Below are 16,244 nucleotides of genomic sequence, written 5' to 3' on the forward strand. Positions count from 1 at the left end.
AATATTTTATCCCACTCTGTGGCTTATCTTTTCAGTCTTTTAACTGTATCTTTCACAGAGCAGAAGGTTCTAATTTTGATAAAGTCCAGTTAAACATTCCATTGAAGTCTTTTGTTTACTATGGCTTTAACATTTGTTTTGCGTGTAGACTGGAATTTTTTTTTTTAATTTTAGGTCGGCAGGCCATGAGAAGGCATTCGAGGGCTTGAAGGACAGATGTTGTATTGCAAACAGGATGCTGTGAATGGATGACTCATTAGGCTGTGTCCTTGGAGAGGATGCTATCTGTTGGAGGAGAGTGTGGTGGCTGTGTGTGTTGAGTATAGTGGTACCAGTCCTTCTGGTTCCGCTTGTCTAGGAAGATGCCCTCATATCTTTCAGTGCCAAGATATTTACCCGACAGATAAATCCTTTTCTTGGCAATATTGACTGCCTCTTACAGCCTAACTTTGCAAACTTTAATTGTGGTTAAATACAATCACATAAAGTTGGGCCACCTTAACCATGTTTAATTGTGCAGTTCTGTAAAGTGTTAAGTACATTCATTGTTGTGCAACCATCAACACCATCCATCTCCAGAACTGTTTCATCCTGCAAAACTGACACTTAATAGCCATGAAACAACTCCCCACCCTGCCTCCCTCCCAGCCCCTGGCAACCACTATTCTACTTTCTCTCCCTATGAATTTGACCACTCTGGTCACCTCATGTAAGCAGAATCATACGAAATTTGTCTTTTATAAATTGAAGTATAGTCGATTTACACTGTTGTGTTAATTTCTGGTGTATAGCATAGTGATTCAGTTGTACATATATACATTTGTTTTCATAGTCTTTTCATTATCGTTTATTACAAGGTATTGAATATACTTCCCTGTGCTGTACAATAAATCCTTGTTGTTTATCTATTTTATATATAGTAGTTTGTATCTGCTAATCCCAAACTCTCAATTTATACCTCCCCTCCTTTCCCCTTTGGTAACCATAAGTTTGTTTTCTATGTCTTTGAGTCTGTTTTGTAAATAAGTTCATTTGTATCATATTTTAGATTTCGCATACAAGTGGTGTCATATGATATTTGTCTTTCTTTGTCTGACTTATTTCACTTAAGATGATAATCTCCAGGTCCATCCATGTTGCTGTAAATGGCATTATTTCATTCTTTTTTATGGCTGAATAATATATATATATATAGTATATATATACTATACATATATAGTATACATATATATGTATATACACACACACACATCTTCTTTATCCTGTCATCTGTCGTTGGACATTTAGTTGCCTCCATGTCTCAGCTATTGCATATAGTGCTGCTATGAACGTTGGGCTGCATGTATCCTTTTGAATTAGAGTTTCCTCTAGATACATACCCAGGAGTGGGATTGCTGGATCATATGATAACTCTATTTTTAATTTTTTTGATTGATTTGTAATTGTTGGATTTACGGGTTCCGAGTACAGAGGGAATGACTGGTCTGTGATGGAGACGTGGGGAGCATTGGCACAGGAGTGGTATTCAACACCGTATGATTGTACTAATCAGCTAGGGGGAGAGAGCAGAGCAGAGAGTAGAGTCCTGGACTCCAGCTCCAGTATTAGGGTTGGAGAGGAGAAGAAAGAGACTGAGAAGGAGTGGTCAGAGATGAAGAGGAAAACCAGGTGTAGCAGATGTTGTCAGTCTCTGGTCCATATCTCTTAGCTCTGACCATTTCAGTCTCAATCCCAACAGCCAGTGCTGTATTTGTCAGAGGGCTTTCTCGGGCCCTGAAAGCTTACTCCATTCACATGTGAGGCAGGATAGGCACACTGGGGGAATTAATGCCACCAGGATCAGCCCCAAAGAATGACTGCCTGGAGCTGGTGTATACATACCTCAGCTCCCTCTCCTCTCTCAGGTGAATGCACTATGCAGTGGTTTCCAGTGGGAATAAACCCCAGTTGACACAGGGGAAACTTGCTTGATAACACATGCTTTATGAGTTTTCTTTTCTTTCCTTTGTCATTTCTCCACTTTTCTATTTGTGTATTCTGAGGTCACCTCTCAAATGAACTTACTTCCACTCAAATCCTTGTTTCAGCGTCTTCTTCTGGGGGAATTTCAACTATGATAGGGGTTGTTGGTATAGAGCGGGTAGGTATGGTAAATCATCAGATTGTGCTTATGTACAATCATGAAATTCAACTCCTGGGGTTAAATTGCTCAGCTAGGACTCCCACATTCATTGCAGCACTATACATAATAGCCAAGATATGGAAACAACTTAAGTGTCTGGCAATGAACGAATGGACAAAGAAGAAATATATAATATAATGTGTGTATATATTGCATATGTATATCATATAGTATATATAGACAATGGAATTATATTCAGCCACAAGAAATAAGGAAATCTTGCCATTTGTAACAATAAGGATGGACCTTGAGGGCATTGTGCTAAGTGAAATAGGTCAGACAGAGAAAGACAGGCATTGTTTGACCTCACTCATATGTGGAATCCAAGAAAGCTGAGCTCAGAGAAGCAGAGAGTAGAGTGGTGTTTACCAAGGGTTGAGGGAGGGGAAAATGGGGGAGATGTTTGATCAAAGGGAACTTCCAGTTTTAAGATGAGTAAGTTCAGGGGATCTAATGTACAATGTGGTGATTATAGCTAATAACCCTGTATTATGTACTTGAAAGTTGTTAAGAGAATAAATCTTAAATGTTCTCACCACAAAAAAGAAATGGTAATTATGTGACAGGATGGAGGTGTTAGCTAATGCTATGGTGGTCATCATTTTGGAAGATATAAATGTATCAAATCAACACATTGTACTCAAACTTACATAATGTTGTAGGTTAACTGTAACTCAATAAAGCTGGGGGAAATTTTTGAAAATATAAATGTCTCAGCTAGGGAGAGAGGAAGGTCTAGGACTGAACTCTGGAGAATTTTCTTTTTAGGAGGTGTGAGAGGAGGAGATTGAGAAAGGGTGGCTAGAGAGGTGGGAGAGAAAGCAGGCAGTATGGAAGGCAAGAAAGGAAGAAAAGCAGAGAGAGAATTGTCATCTGGGTTTAATGCTCTTGGGAGATGGAATAGATGAAGACAGTTCTGAGGGGCTCACAGTCTAGGGGGAGCCACACAGGGACAAAGACAATATGAAGAAGAAACCCAGGACCTCTGGGAGCACAGATGCTGCATGTGAATATCGGAGTGATTAGGGAAGGCTTCCTGGAGGAGGTGATATCAGAGATACGTCTTTCAGGAAGAGTAGGAGTTTGCTGGGAGGCTAGGAAGAGAGGGGTAGAAATTCTGAGAGAATATGGTGGGAAGGGACAAAATGGGATGAAATAGAAGGAAATCTCAGAAGAAGGGTCAGCAATTTGGAATGGCTGGGTCTATACTTCACCTCCTCACTTAGTAATTTAATCAACGGGTGTATGGTGGTTTGCTTGGAGCAATGGCTGGATTTGGAACTAGGAAAGTTATCTGGGGCCAGATTACAAGAGCCTTGAAAGAAAGTGAAGATGAGGAATTTTAAACTTTACTCTGAAGGCAATGGGGAGCCATGAAAGGTCCCTGAGTATTGAGGGATCGCAGCCAGAGTCTCCCATTCTGGTGGCCAGTGCAGAGGATGTACTGGAGGGAGAAGACACTGCAAGATTTTGCAATGGGTAATAAGGATGCAGCTTGAATTAGGATGGGGCAGAGGGAATAAGGGAAGTCAAGGAGAAAGAATAACGGAGATGTGGCAACTAATTAACTCTGGAGGGGATCAAGAGAGGGATAACCCTGAGAAGTTAAGACTGGGCAGCATTCATGTAACAACATCAAAGTGATCTACTTCTTCCTTTCCCCTTGGAGGGCAGGGTAGGGCAGGGAGGCTGCATCCTCCTTGGGAGAGCAGCCTTGCTCAGCAAGTGCTAGGCAGTGGCGGGCACTGGGGAGCGTTGATGGAGTGAGAAGTGCATCTGTGCCTCCATCCGCAGAAAGAAATTGTAATTAGTCCTTCCCCCACTTTTTGCCATCAGAGCCTGGGGGCTGAGGAGGCAGACCCTGGGGTCTTCAGTTTTCAGGAGGGAGGAACCCTTCAGGGTTCCACCAATCTGAGCCCCTGGGGGGCTTGTTAGTGGCTTGCAGGGGACCCTGGGACAGCAGCTCCAGGGACCCCTAGTATAACAGGACCTGGGTCCTCAGCCCCACCTTTCTCAGGCAGCGATCAGAGAGTGACGTCGGCAGGCACCGTAGGAGCCTCCCTCGGCCATGGTGAGTGTGGATTCAGGTCCTTTTCCCTGCTGGAGAAGCCACCCTGGTCCATCCCAGATCCTAGGGGTGAAATCTGAAGATGAGTTGGTGGAGTGAGAAATGCCAGAGTGACTGAGTGTTCCTCTGAAAACCGCCAACAGGATTTGAATGGCATTTGCTCGAGAGATGTTCAATTCTGTTTTCTGCCAAACGTGGGGTGGAGGAGATGATATCTGCTCAAGAAGGGAAGTAAGAGCCTCTGGGGACCCTCGAGGAGAACCATCCTCTGCCACACACGCTCACCTGCACCCAGAACCCACACACAGAACCCTGGCCCACACGGGTGTATGAGCAGACAGGGGGAGAGGGGCAGGGCTCACATGTGGTCTGAGCACTTGGGGTGCCAAATGCACACATGTGTGCTTTGCAAGCAGCAGGCACACACATGCACACATGGACACTGAAGCTTCGTGGGCGTGAATGCTCACATACGCATATAGATGGTGATGGACATTTAGCTTGCTTCCCTGTCTTGGCTATTGTGAACAGTGCTGCTATAAACACTGGGGTGCTTGTGTCTTTTTGAATTATAGTTTTCTCCTGATATATGTCCAGGAGTGGGATTGCTGGATCATATGGTAAGTCTATTAGTAGTTTTTAAAGGACTCTCCATACTGTTTTCTGTAATGGCTATACCAGGTGCATTCCCACCACTCAGCGAGATGTTTTCAGGGTTCATCTACATTGTAGCGTGTGCCAGGGCTTCATTCTTTTTATGGCTGAGTAATATTCCACTGATGGCCATTTGGGTTGTTTCCACCTCTGGCAACTGTGAATAGTGCTGCTATGAACATTCGAGTATAAGTTTTTGTTTAAACACCGTTTTTCCATTCTTCTGGCTGTATACCCAGGAGTGGAAATGCTGGGTCATATGGTAATGCTGCGTTTGATTTTGAGGAATGGGCAATCTTGCTTTAACTCCCATTCCTTTAATTACCGTGGGATTAACATAACCTCCATACGAATATTGGACATTTGCATTTTCCATCTGCTTATTTTTCTACTGAGGTGTTAGAGAACCGTAGTTAGCCTTAGGTAAGAGGGGCTTCTGCCCTGTATTGATGCTGCTGAGGACCTGACTCTGACCCTCTCCTGTCCTACTCCATTCAAGGGATGAAGTGTCCACAAAGCCAAGAGTATGTGTTGACCTTGAGTTTGCAGGCATCTTATAGACAACGCTGTACACGATCGCAGAATTCCCTGCACAGATGTCTCCAAGTCACTAGCAGGGCCTGAGAGTGTGCCCCTTCCCTGGGTCCACCCCCCCTGGCATGGACCCCTCTGTGGGAGTGATCTCCACTAGGTGCGGTCAAGGAATGGCACATGTGTCGGGTGTAGTTATAGCTTTAGCATACACATGAGGCCCCTGGAAGTGCAGGATGGAGCCTGAGTGGGAGAAGGGGACAGTCCACTGGCCAGGGTCAGGCCTGGAGCACTCCACCTCTGCATTCCAGTGTGGAAATCAAAAGAGTACGGGAATTCTCAGTTTCAATTTGGCTTTCCAGGTCAATATGGGGGTATGCTTCTCAATGTAAAGAGCTAGAACATACTTTATTTAACTGTGTGTTAACTTAAAATATCCAGTCTTATGTCATGTGAGCTTTCATTTGAACTCCACGAATGTTGGGGGTGGTGGACCTGAGTATTCATTTTTTTTCTTTTCCTCTCCCTTCTTCTTCTTCAGTTGAGATATAATTGATACATAACCTTAATTTCAAGTGTACAACATAGTGATTTCATATGAGTATCTTTCGCGAGTTGATCACCATAGTTAACATCCGTCACCATACATAGTTACAAAATATTCTTTTTTCTTGTGATGAGCACTTTCAAGATCCACTCTCTTAGCACTTGCAAATATGCAATACAGTGTTATTAACCACAGTGGCTAAGCTGTGCATGACCTCCCCAGGACTTATTTATTTTATAACCGGATGTTTTCTTTCTTCTTAATGATTTGTAAAAGCTCAACATTTTTTAGGGCCACAACTTCTACTTTGTGATTTGCCTCTAAGTTCAATTTAACAATGTTTTGTAATATTCAGAAATTACACTTTTTTTTAGTGGTCATAATCCAATTACTTATTTTCTCCATGAAGTCTTCCAAGTAATTAAATTTCTGTCATTCTCACTGTATAAGGGCTTTGATGTTCTTTCTGATAGACTTTAATTTCCAATAAAAGAGCCTCTTTCAGACACATGCTCTGGGCAGCTCTGCCCAGTGTGCCTTTTCTTAGATCTAGATTTCTTAAGTGACATCTGAGTTTCTTGGTTTTGGAGTTTCATTTTGTTTTAGTTTTTGAAGACTTCAAGTCAGGCTTTGCTTCCCCCCCCCCCCCCATAGCATGAATCCCTCAGGGGACCTCACTGGAATTTCCCTAAGTTGAATATTCTTTTAGTTTTATTTGTGCAGGTTTAAGAGTTGGTGAACTATAGCCCGAGGGCCAAATCTGGCCCCCTGCCTGTTTCGGTAAATAAAGTTTTATTGAAACACAGCCATGGACACCACTTATACATCATTTAGGGCTGCTTTCACACTGGAATGGGATTTGAGCAGTCATGACATATTGTACAGCCCAAATGGCCTCAAGTATTCACTACCTGGCCCTTTACAGAAACAGTTGGCCCCCCTGTGCTAGGCTGACATGCAGCTTGTTTCTTGCTCCTGGTTTTCCGTTCTTTCTTCATGAAAAATAGGCATTCCTTCCTTACTGTCTTTTTGCTCCTGTTAAGTTCTGAACAGTCCTGACTAGTCTTTTATTTATGAATAGAATATCTTTGGACTCAACCAAGCACATTTTTGTTGTTTTTCTCTATTTTATATATCCTCAGAACTAAAATCTAAAATCTATTTTTCCCTTCCATTAAAAAAAAATAAATAAACTTAATTACTTCCCCCCCAATTAAAAAAAAAACCAAAAACAAACAAACAAGGGGGAGGGTATAGCTCAGTGGTAGAGTGCGTGCTTAGCATGCATGAGGTCCTGGGTTCAATCCTGAATACCTTTGTTTAAAAAAAAAAATAGGCACACCTAATTACCTCCTCCCTCGCTAAAAAATTATTTTTCCCAAATTAAAATTTCAGCAAACTTTCAAAACATTTAAATGATGATCCTCCATTTCTCTCGTCCTGTTGCTGCAGATGAGTAATCTCAGGGGCACACTCATTTATTTATTTACTCTCTCCTTCAAAGGGTCACTGGCTTGTGGGTTACTCCAAGTGCCACTAGATGGCGCATAAATCAAGACTCTCCACCACCGCCACCCATTCTTGTTTCAGTTGGAATTTGAGGATCACAAGGCTGAGATCCTCTCCAAACCACGTGTCTCTCCAAACCTATTAACTCCTGATAAGCCGGGAAAGATTGCATTAGGACTACTTTCCTTAAAATAAAGTCCCATGTTCTAAATGAGTGCAAAATACTCAGAAATATTCCAATATAGATATATAGTTTTCCTGAGCTAGCAGGTTAATTGATTACAAAATGATAAAACTACCACCAATCCAGGATTTTACTGATGTCTCATTGTTTGAATTAAAACGATCAATAATTTCAGAGTTATTTTCCATTTGATTAACACAGGTGTATCCATTAGCACTGTGCCTGGGCCTATAATACTATTAGGGGCCCCCCGAAATTGTGTTAATTTCAAGATCAGAAGAAATAAGTGAAACTTTAGGGTGAAAATTATATTTATCTTTATACCAACACAGTCCTAAAATGTAAAAATTTTAAATTTTTATAAAATTTAAATAAATGACAAAATTAATTATATTTAATTGGTTATAATTAATATTAACAAATTAAATAAATTTATCTAAATAAAAACTAAAACAATAAAATATAAATAAAAATTGAAAACAATTTTTAGGGAGGAAAGCAAGAGTGCCTAGAGCTCATGGAAGTCCTGATGTAGCCCTGGGTATTAAGTTTCCTAAAAGTGTTATTTTGTTCATTTCAGATGTTACAGACTGTAAAGGACTCTATAAATTCCTGGCCCACATCCCCTTGGCCCTTATTTCCTTTCTTACCAACCAGACTTTGAATTCCCTGTACACGTGGTAAGTTTGGAAATACTGGGAGATTAACGTCTTCTGGTTGAAACTTGAGCAAGATGATTGAGGGGGTTGGTGGATAAACACCCCAGTTCTCTCGCTTCCCTCTGGATCTCCCAGGTGGGATTAAATTCTAGTTGTCCATAGTGGTGCCAACTCAAGAATGTCCCTCGCCACCTAGCTCTACAAGGATTGAGTCATTGGCCACCCCAGCCACTGACCTTCAGCTCTCTCTGAAAGGAATTCAGGGTGGAGATCAGGAATGAAGCACTCTGTGCTCTAGGAAAACTGGCAGAACAGCCCTTCAAATAGTTAGATATTTTCAGGAGAAATTTTTATGAACCCAATTTCTTGCATCTTCCTCTACTTAGCACTAAAATTATTAACTAAGGTATCTGTGCCTTTGGCTAGCAGTAACCTTCTACTGAGAAGTGTGCTTGATTGCACCGACTCCTCCAAAATCACAGATATGCTGACTTCCCCTCCCCCCAACCCCTGCCCCCATCTTTTCCGAGCAGTTGCTCCTAGCTCTCTGAGAGTCTGTCTCCTGAGCTATAGTCCTTAGCAAGGTCCTAAATAAAACTGAAACTCACAGATCTCACGTTGTGTGTTTTTATTTCAGTCAACAGTGGTGATTTCCTTGATAATGCACTTTTTATTATCTGTTTCCCTTCTCCACTCCCCCCCTCCCCACGTCTTTGTGGATGACGTTTCAGATAAACTATTTGCTTTTGAATTCTTGCCTCAGGATCTGTTTCTAGGGGAATTCAAACTAAAGCACTGAACTTCTTACCATCTCTCCGTGCCCCAAATATTGTATCTACTCCTCATAGGTTCCTGTGACTTTCTTTACTTTTTTAAAAAAATTGAAATATATCTGAAATATAACACTGTGTAAGTTTAAAATGTACAACATGCTGATTTGCTACGTCAGTATATTGTATCATGATTACCATTGTAGCCATAGTTAGCATCTCTATCACATCCCATAATTATCACTTATTTATTTTTTAGATTTTGGTTTTCATTTGTTTGAATTCCAACCAAAGGCTAAATACAATTGGAAACTGGTAAGCACTAAGTTTTTCTCCAAAGCAGTAGGATCATTCAGATTTACTCCAATAAAAGTATGCAACATTTTAGCAAAGCTTTTCTTCATTTAAAAGAAAAAACCCAAAACAAAAAAACTATACAGTAGTCTTTCCTTATGTTCATTGCACAAAGTGAGTTCTGCTTTTATAAATTTGACACTCTACTTTTCTTTTTTTTTTTTTTTTATGATTTAAGGACCCAACATTGATACTACTTCAATTCTACTTCAATTATTTTTTATGGTGGGAATAATTAAGACCTAGTCTCTTATCAGGTTCGATGTTTATGATACAGTATTGTTACCTGTAGTCACTAAACAGTGCATTAGCTCTCTAGGACTTATTTATCTACTAGTTGCAAATTTGTACCCTTAAATGACATCTCTCCTATTCCCTGACTCAGTCCCCAGCCCCTGATAACCACCATTTCACTCTTTAAAATTTTTTTGAAAATTATTTATTTTAAATGGAGGTACTGGGGATTGAACCCAGGACCTCATGCATGCTAAGCACACACTTTACCTCTGAGTTATACCCTCCCAGTCCTCTTTATTTATTTATTTATTTAATAACAAGTTTGGCTTTTAGATCCCACAAATAAAGTGAAATCATACAAGACTTTTCTTTCTCTGTCTGACTTACTTCACTTAGCATAATGTCAACCCATGTTGTCAAAAATGACAATATTTCTTTCTTTCTCACTGCTGAATAATATTCCATTGTGTGTATGTATCACATCTCTTTCATACATTCATCTGTCAGTGGGCACTCAGGCTGTTGCTATTTCTGTAGATTTTCTTGTCTAATTGAAGAGATGCTAGCTGAGTGATATTAGGAGAACAGTGACCTAACTTCTGAGTCCTCTTTCCTTTTTCTGTAAAACAGGGATAAATCTATCTCTCTGGTACCTGATGCTTAGCAGAGCCTTATTACATTGTTCTATTCCATCTCCTCTGTCCCAGCCTCTCAGGCTCCTGAGAAGCAGCTGGAAAATGCCACCTGGCCAGTGACGGATTTCATGCTGGTGGGTTTCTCCAACCTCCCGGACCTGAGGACCACCCTCTTTGCACTGTTCTTCTTCACCTACCTGGTCACCCTCAGTGGCAATGTCACCATCATCACCATCATCCACGTGGATGGGACCCTTCACACCCCCATGTACCGCTTCCTGGCCCTGCTGTCCCTTTCTGAGACCTGCTACACGCTGGTCACCATCCCCAATATGCTGGCTCACCTGCTCATGGAGAGCCAGACTATCCCCGTCCCCGGGTGTCGGGCTCAGATGTTCTTCTTCCTGGGCCTGGGGTGCAGCCACTGCTTCCTCCTTACCCTGATGGGTTACGACCGCTATGTAGCCATCTGCCATCCTTTGCGTTACTCGATGATCATAAGATCCACAGTTTGCCTCTGCTTGGGAGCCCTGGTTTTCTTCTTCGGGTTCTCCGTGGCCTTGATCGAGACCAGCCTGATCTTCTCCGCGCCCTTCTGTCGCGGCGACCGTGTGGAGCACTTCTTCTGCGACATCGCCCCGGTCCTGAAGCTCAGTTGCGCCGAAAGTGCCAGCAAAGTGCTGGCCATCTTCTTTCTGAGTATCCTCGTGGTGCTGGTCTCCTTCCTCCTCATCCTCCTCTCCTACGCCTTCATCGTCGCCGCGATCGTGAGGATCCCCTCGGCCGCCGGCAGGCACAAGGCTTTCTCCACCTGCACGGCCCACCTCACCGTGGTCGTTGTGCATTTTGGCTGCGCCTCCATCATCTACCTGCGGCCCGAGTCTGGCGGAAACCCCAGCCAGGACCGCCTGGTGGCTGTGTTCTACACGGTGGTGACACCGCTGCTGAACCCGGTGGTGTACACTCTGCGTAATAAGGAGGTGAGGGTGGCTCTCAGGAGGACCCTGGTGCGAAGCCGCGGAGGATTTAAATAAATAGTTGCTTTACGTTCCCACTCTAGCTTTTTCATGAACTTGTGCGCTGTCTGACACTCAGTTCCCCTTAAAAACTAAAAATAGACTTACCCTATGATCCAGCAATCCTACTCCTGGGCATATATTCGGAAGGAACTCTAATTCAAAAAGCTACATGCACCCTAATGTTCACAGCAGCATTATTCACAATAGCCAAGACATGGAAGCAACCTAAATGCCCCTCAACAGATGACTGGATAAAGAGGTTGTATATATATAATGGAACATTACTTAGCCATAAAAAATGAATGAAACAATGCCATTTGCTGCAACATGGATGGACCTGGAGATCGTCATTCTAAATGAAGTAAGCCAGAAAGACAAAGAAAAATACCATATGATATCACTTATATGTGGAATCTTAAAAAAAAAAAAGACACAAATGAACTTATTTACAAAACAGAAATAGACTTACAGACATAGAAAACAAACTTATAGTTACCAGAGGGGACAGGGGGTGGGGAGGGATAAATTAGGAGTTTGGAATTTGCAGATATTAACTACTATATGTAAAATAGATAAATAACAAGGTCCTACTGTATAGCACAGAGAACTATTTTCAACACCTTGTAATAGCCTATAATGAAAAAACACGAAAAGGAATATATATATATATATATATGTACAACTGAATCACTATGCTATACACCAGAAATTAACACAACAGTGTAAATTGACTATACTTCAATTAAAAAAAAAAGACAAATATTGTATGATTCTGCTTATATGAGGTGACTAGAGTGGTCAAATTCACAGGGAGAGAAAGTAGAATAGTGGTTGCCAGGGGCTGGGAAGTTGTTTCTTGGCTATGAAGTTTCAGTTTTGCAAGATGAAACAGTTCTGGAGATGGATGGTGGTGATGGTTGCACAACAATGTGAATGTACTTAACACTTTACGGAACTGCACACTTAAGCACGGTTAAGGTGGCCAACTTTATGTAATGTGTAGTCTACCACAATTAGAGTTTAAAAAGTTAGGCTATGAGAGGCAGTCAATATTTGGAAGAGAAAGATTAATCTGTCCGGTAAATATCTTGGCGCTGAAAGATCTGACGGCATCTTCCTAGATAAGCGGAACCAGAAGGACTGGTACCACTATACTAAATGCCACACAGCCGCCACACTCTCCTCCAACAGATAGCATCCTCTCCAAGGACACAGCCTAATGAGTCATCCATTCACAGCATTCTGTTTGAAATACAACGTCTGTCCTTCAAGCCCTGGAATGCCTTCTCATGGCCTGGCGACCTACAAATTAGAAAAAAAACCAAACAAACAAACCCCAAAAAACCTTTCTAATCTACATGCAAAACAAATGTTAAAGCCATAGTAAACAAAAGACTTCAGTAGGGGTGTGGGAAACACACAAAAGTCACTGAACTTAGCAATGAAAACATTTAGTTAGGCAGGAATTGGGAAGACTCCTGCCTCACTGTAAGTTCTTTGTCCATTGTCCTCCAAGGCTCTTGGCTCTGCCCTCTGGGAGGCTTCTCACTGGCTTCTGTTCCCCATTGCTATTTCTGAAGTGTTCTCATTTCATTTTGTGCTGGTATGATTTTGAGGACCTCATGGTACAACCTTGGGGCATTGTTTTATATGCCAGATAGTCATGGTCTTTTGCAGGCCAAGCTCATCCTCTGTGTCCCAGGGGTCATTAATCAGAGGAAAGGACTTTGATGATCTCTTCCCTTTTTGACATTTTCAGATCTATGCTTTCTCTAAAACACATAAATATGAGGGTTGATGAGGATATGAAGGTCTGGTAAGTTTGCTGTTTCCCAAAATGTGAAGATCTTAATGGTAATGTTTTCTGCATGTGGCATGAAAGAAACCTTTGAATTACACAGGCAGAACTTTATTCCCTTTCCCAATCATCTTTCGAGGCTGCTGATTCCTTCAAGGAAAAATTTCACTTTGGTGCTACTGTATCTTTAAAAAAATTATTTATTTACCTAGCAGTGAGTGTGTAATACTTGTCTATATACACACATGTATGAAATTACATAATTTTATTTTTAAAGCATCATACAGTAGATTTAAAAAACTGAAGTATAGTTGATTTACAATATATTGTGTTAGTTTCAGGTATACAACAAAGTGATTCAGTTTTTACATATATATACATTTTCTGATTCTTTTCCATTAAAGGTTATTACAAGATATTGAATATAGTTCCCTGTGCTATAGAGTAAATCCTTGTTGTTCATCTATTTTATATACAGTAGTGTGTATCTATTAATCCCATGCTGCCAATTTATCCCTCACCTCTTCCCCTTTGGTAGCCATACATTTGTTTTCTATGTCTGTGAGTCTGTGTCTGTTTTGTAAATAAGTTCATTTGTAACTATTATTAGTTACAAAAATAATTTATAAAAAATTATTATTATTTTTTAGATTCCACATAAAAGTGATATCATATAATATTTGTCCCTCTCTGTTTGTCTTTCTTCACTCAATAGGATAATCTCTAGGTTCATCTATGTTGCTGCAAATGGCAATATTTCATTCTTTTTCATATTCAACTACATTTTCTTTATCCAGTCATCTATTGATGGACACTTATGTTGTTTCCATGGCTTGGCTATTGTAAATAGTGTAAAGTAGATTTTTTTGTCTATAGTTCAATGAATTTTAATACATGCCACCATAATCATAGTCTGAGAACAGAACAGCTCCATCCCCCTAAAAAACTCCCTGTGCTACCTGCCCCCTTTATAGTCACACTTTCCCTATCACCTGGCAACCATTGATCTGTCCTCCCTCACCATGGTTTTGTCACTGGGAGGCTATCATATCAATGGAATCATATACTATGTTACCTTTTGAAATTGGCTTTCACTCAGCATAATTTTTTTTGAGCTTGTGGATAGAGAATACTTTCCTCCCAAGTTTTATTGAGATATAACTGATGCATGACATTGTATAAGTTTAAAGTATACAACATAATGACTTATTATTTGTATTTATTGTGAAATGATCACAATACATTCAGTTGGCATTCACCACTTCATTTAGTTATAAATTGTTTTTCTTGTGAGAACTTTTAAGATCTACTCTCTTAGCAGCTTTCAAATACACAATGCAGTATTGTTAACTGTAGTCACCATGTTGTACAGTATTACATTCCCAGGACTTATTCATGACTAGAAGTTTGTACTTTTTGACTACTTTCACCCATTTCCCTCACCCCCTGCCTCTGGCAACCACTAATTGTTCTCTCAGTATAATTATTTTGAGTTTCATCCAAGTTATTGTGTTGCCATATTGTGTCCTTTTATTGCTGAGCAGGGTTCTATGGTATGAACAGTTTAACTGTTTACCTATTGAGGGACATTTTGGTTTCTCCAGTTTTTGGCTATTACCTATAAAGCCCCAGTGAACAATCACGTGCAGGTTTCGAGTAACTTCCATTATTCAAAGCCCTCTCTGGTTTTTCAACTCACTTAGGATAAAATCCAACTAAGTGTGGGGGGATCTGGGTGGGCCCAACACTACATCCTGTGATAGGCGTGGGGGAGCCAGGTGGTTGAAGCATAGTACCCATTGTTAAGGTGCTCCCAGTCTGGAGGCCCAGGCAGCACTGCTTGGGTTCATATTCTGCCTCTACCTCTTACAAAGCTGTGCAACCTTGGGCAAGTTCCTTAACCTCTCTGTGTTTCAGTTTCTTCATCCATAAAATGGAAATATTGATAACACATTTCCTTTACAGGGCTCTTGTGAGGATTAAATGAGTTAACATCTCAAAAGGGCATAGAACAGCCCCTTGCACATAGTAAGTGCTTGACATCAGGTAATAGTCACTATCTCACTATTGGCTCTGGGTGTTTATATGGGCCTAAAAGTCCCTTCTAGGAAGTTTGCATTTTACCCTGTTAATTATTGGTGGGGAGAGTGGGGTTGAGATGGTAGGTGGTAGTGGGGAGAGGGACAAGTTTGGAAATTGTTGGAAAAATCCAGAGCAGCTCTCACAGAGTGGCAGGTATGAGTGGGTTCAAGAGGAAATAGGAGGAGGGCTCACGGAGACAGCAAGTAGATAACTCATTGGAGGAATTTTGCTAAAAAGAGTAGCAAATGGACAGTAACAGGCAGAGAATGTGGGGTCAACGAAGGTTTTTTTGTTTTTAATTTTTTTTTTTTAAAGCGGGTGAAATGAAAACCTAGGAATGATTCAACAGGAAATAAAATTAGCGATGGGGTGGTATCCTCGGAGGGAAATTCCAGAAGTTGACAAGGGATGGTAGCCAGTGTAGAAGTGGCAGGATTTGTCTTGGAGGGAAGCAGGGCGCTTGGTACCAGATTACTCCCCCTTTACTGATGGGGAGATCATTTTCCAGGTGTCAGAGAGCTGTAATGTGGTGGAACACAGGCTGAAACCATGACCACTCAGAGCGTTCATTCCCCAGCACTGGGAGGAGGGAAAATTCCAAGGGTGCTGGAAGCCCGCAAGGCCTAAGGGGGTGGGGGCAACAGCCGAGGCGGGCCTACGAGAGAGAGGGCGGGGCCTCTATCTTTGCAGAGGTGAAGGGGCTGGTGTGCAAGGCGGCCGGGCTTGGACGGCCCGGAATCTGCAGACCTGCAACGTGGGACCAACGAAGAGCCGCGGAAGGCGGATCCGCGAGGGTCCCGGCTACTGGAAGAGCCGAGGGGCGTGGCCTCCTGTAAAGAAGCGCGTGAAGTCTGCAGCGCTAGCCAATGAGAAGAGAGGGAAGGCGGGGCCTGTGCAAGAGGCGGCCAGTAGAGACAGTGCTCTTATAGGAGGTGCTGGTGTCCTGGAGCTTGGCTACGGCTCGGCGCACGCGCGTCGGGCCCGGACTGCGGGGCGCCGGTGATCCAAATGGGCA

General features: G+C 41.8%; 1 protein-coding gene across 1 annotated transcript; it reads left to right on the plus strand.

Moving 5' to 3' along the window:
• Nucleotides 1-10,458: 10,458 nt before the first annotated feature.
• On the plus strand, nt 10,459-16,232 carry LOC116659136 (olfactory receptor 10T2-like). Its single transcript, XM_032466353.1, has 2 exons — nt 10,459-11,310; nt 15,975-16,232. Exons 1-2 carry the CDS (start codon nt 10,459-10,461, stop codon nt 16,230-16,232), a joined length of 1,110 nt encoding a protein of 369 aa, XP_032322244.1.
• The last annotated feature ends 12 nt before the right edge of the window (nt 16,233-16,244 follow it).

This window comes from Camelus ferus, chromosome 22, assembly GCF_009834535.1.
Source record: "Camelus ferus isolate YT-003-E chromosome 22, BCGSAC_Cfer_1.0, whole genome shotgun sequence".
Taxonomy (NCBI): domain Eukaryota; kingdom Metazoa; phylum Chordata; class Mammalia; order Artiodactyla; family Camelidae; genus Camelus; species Camelus ferus.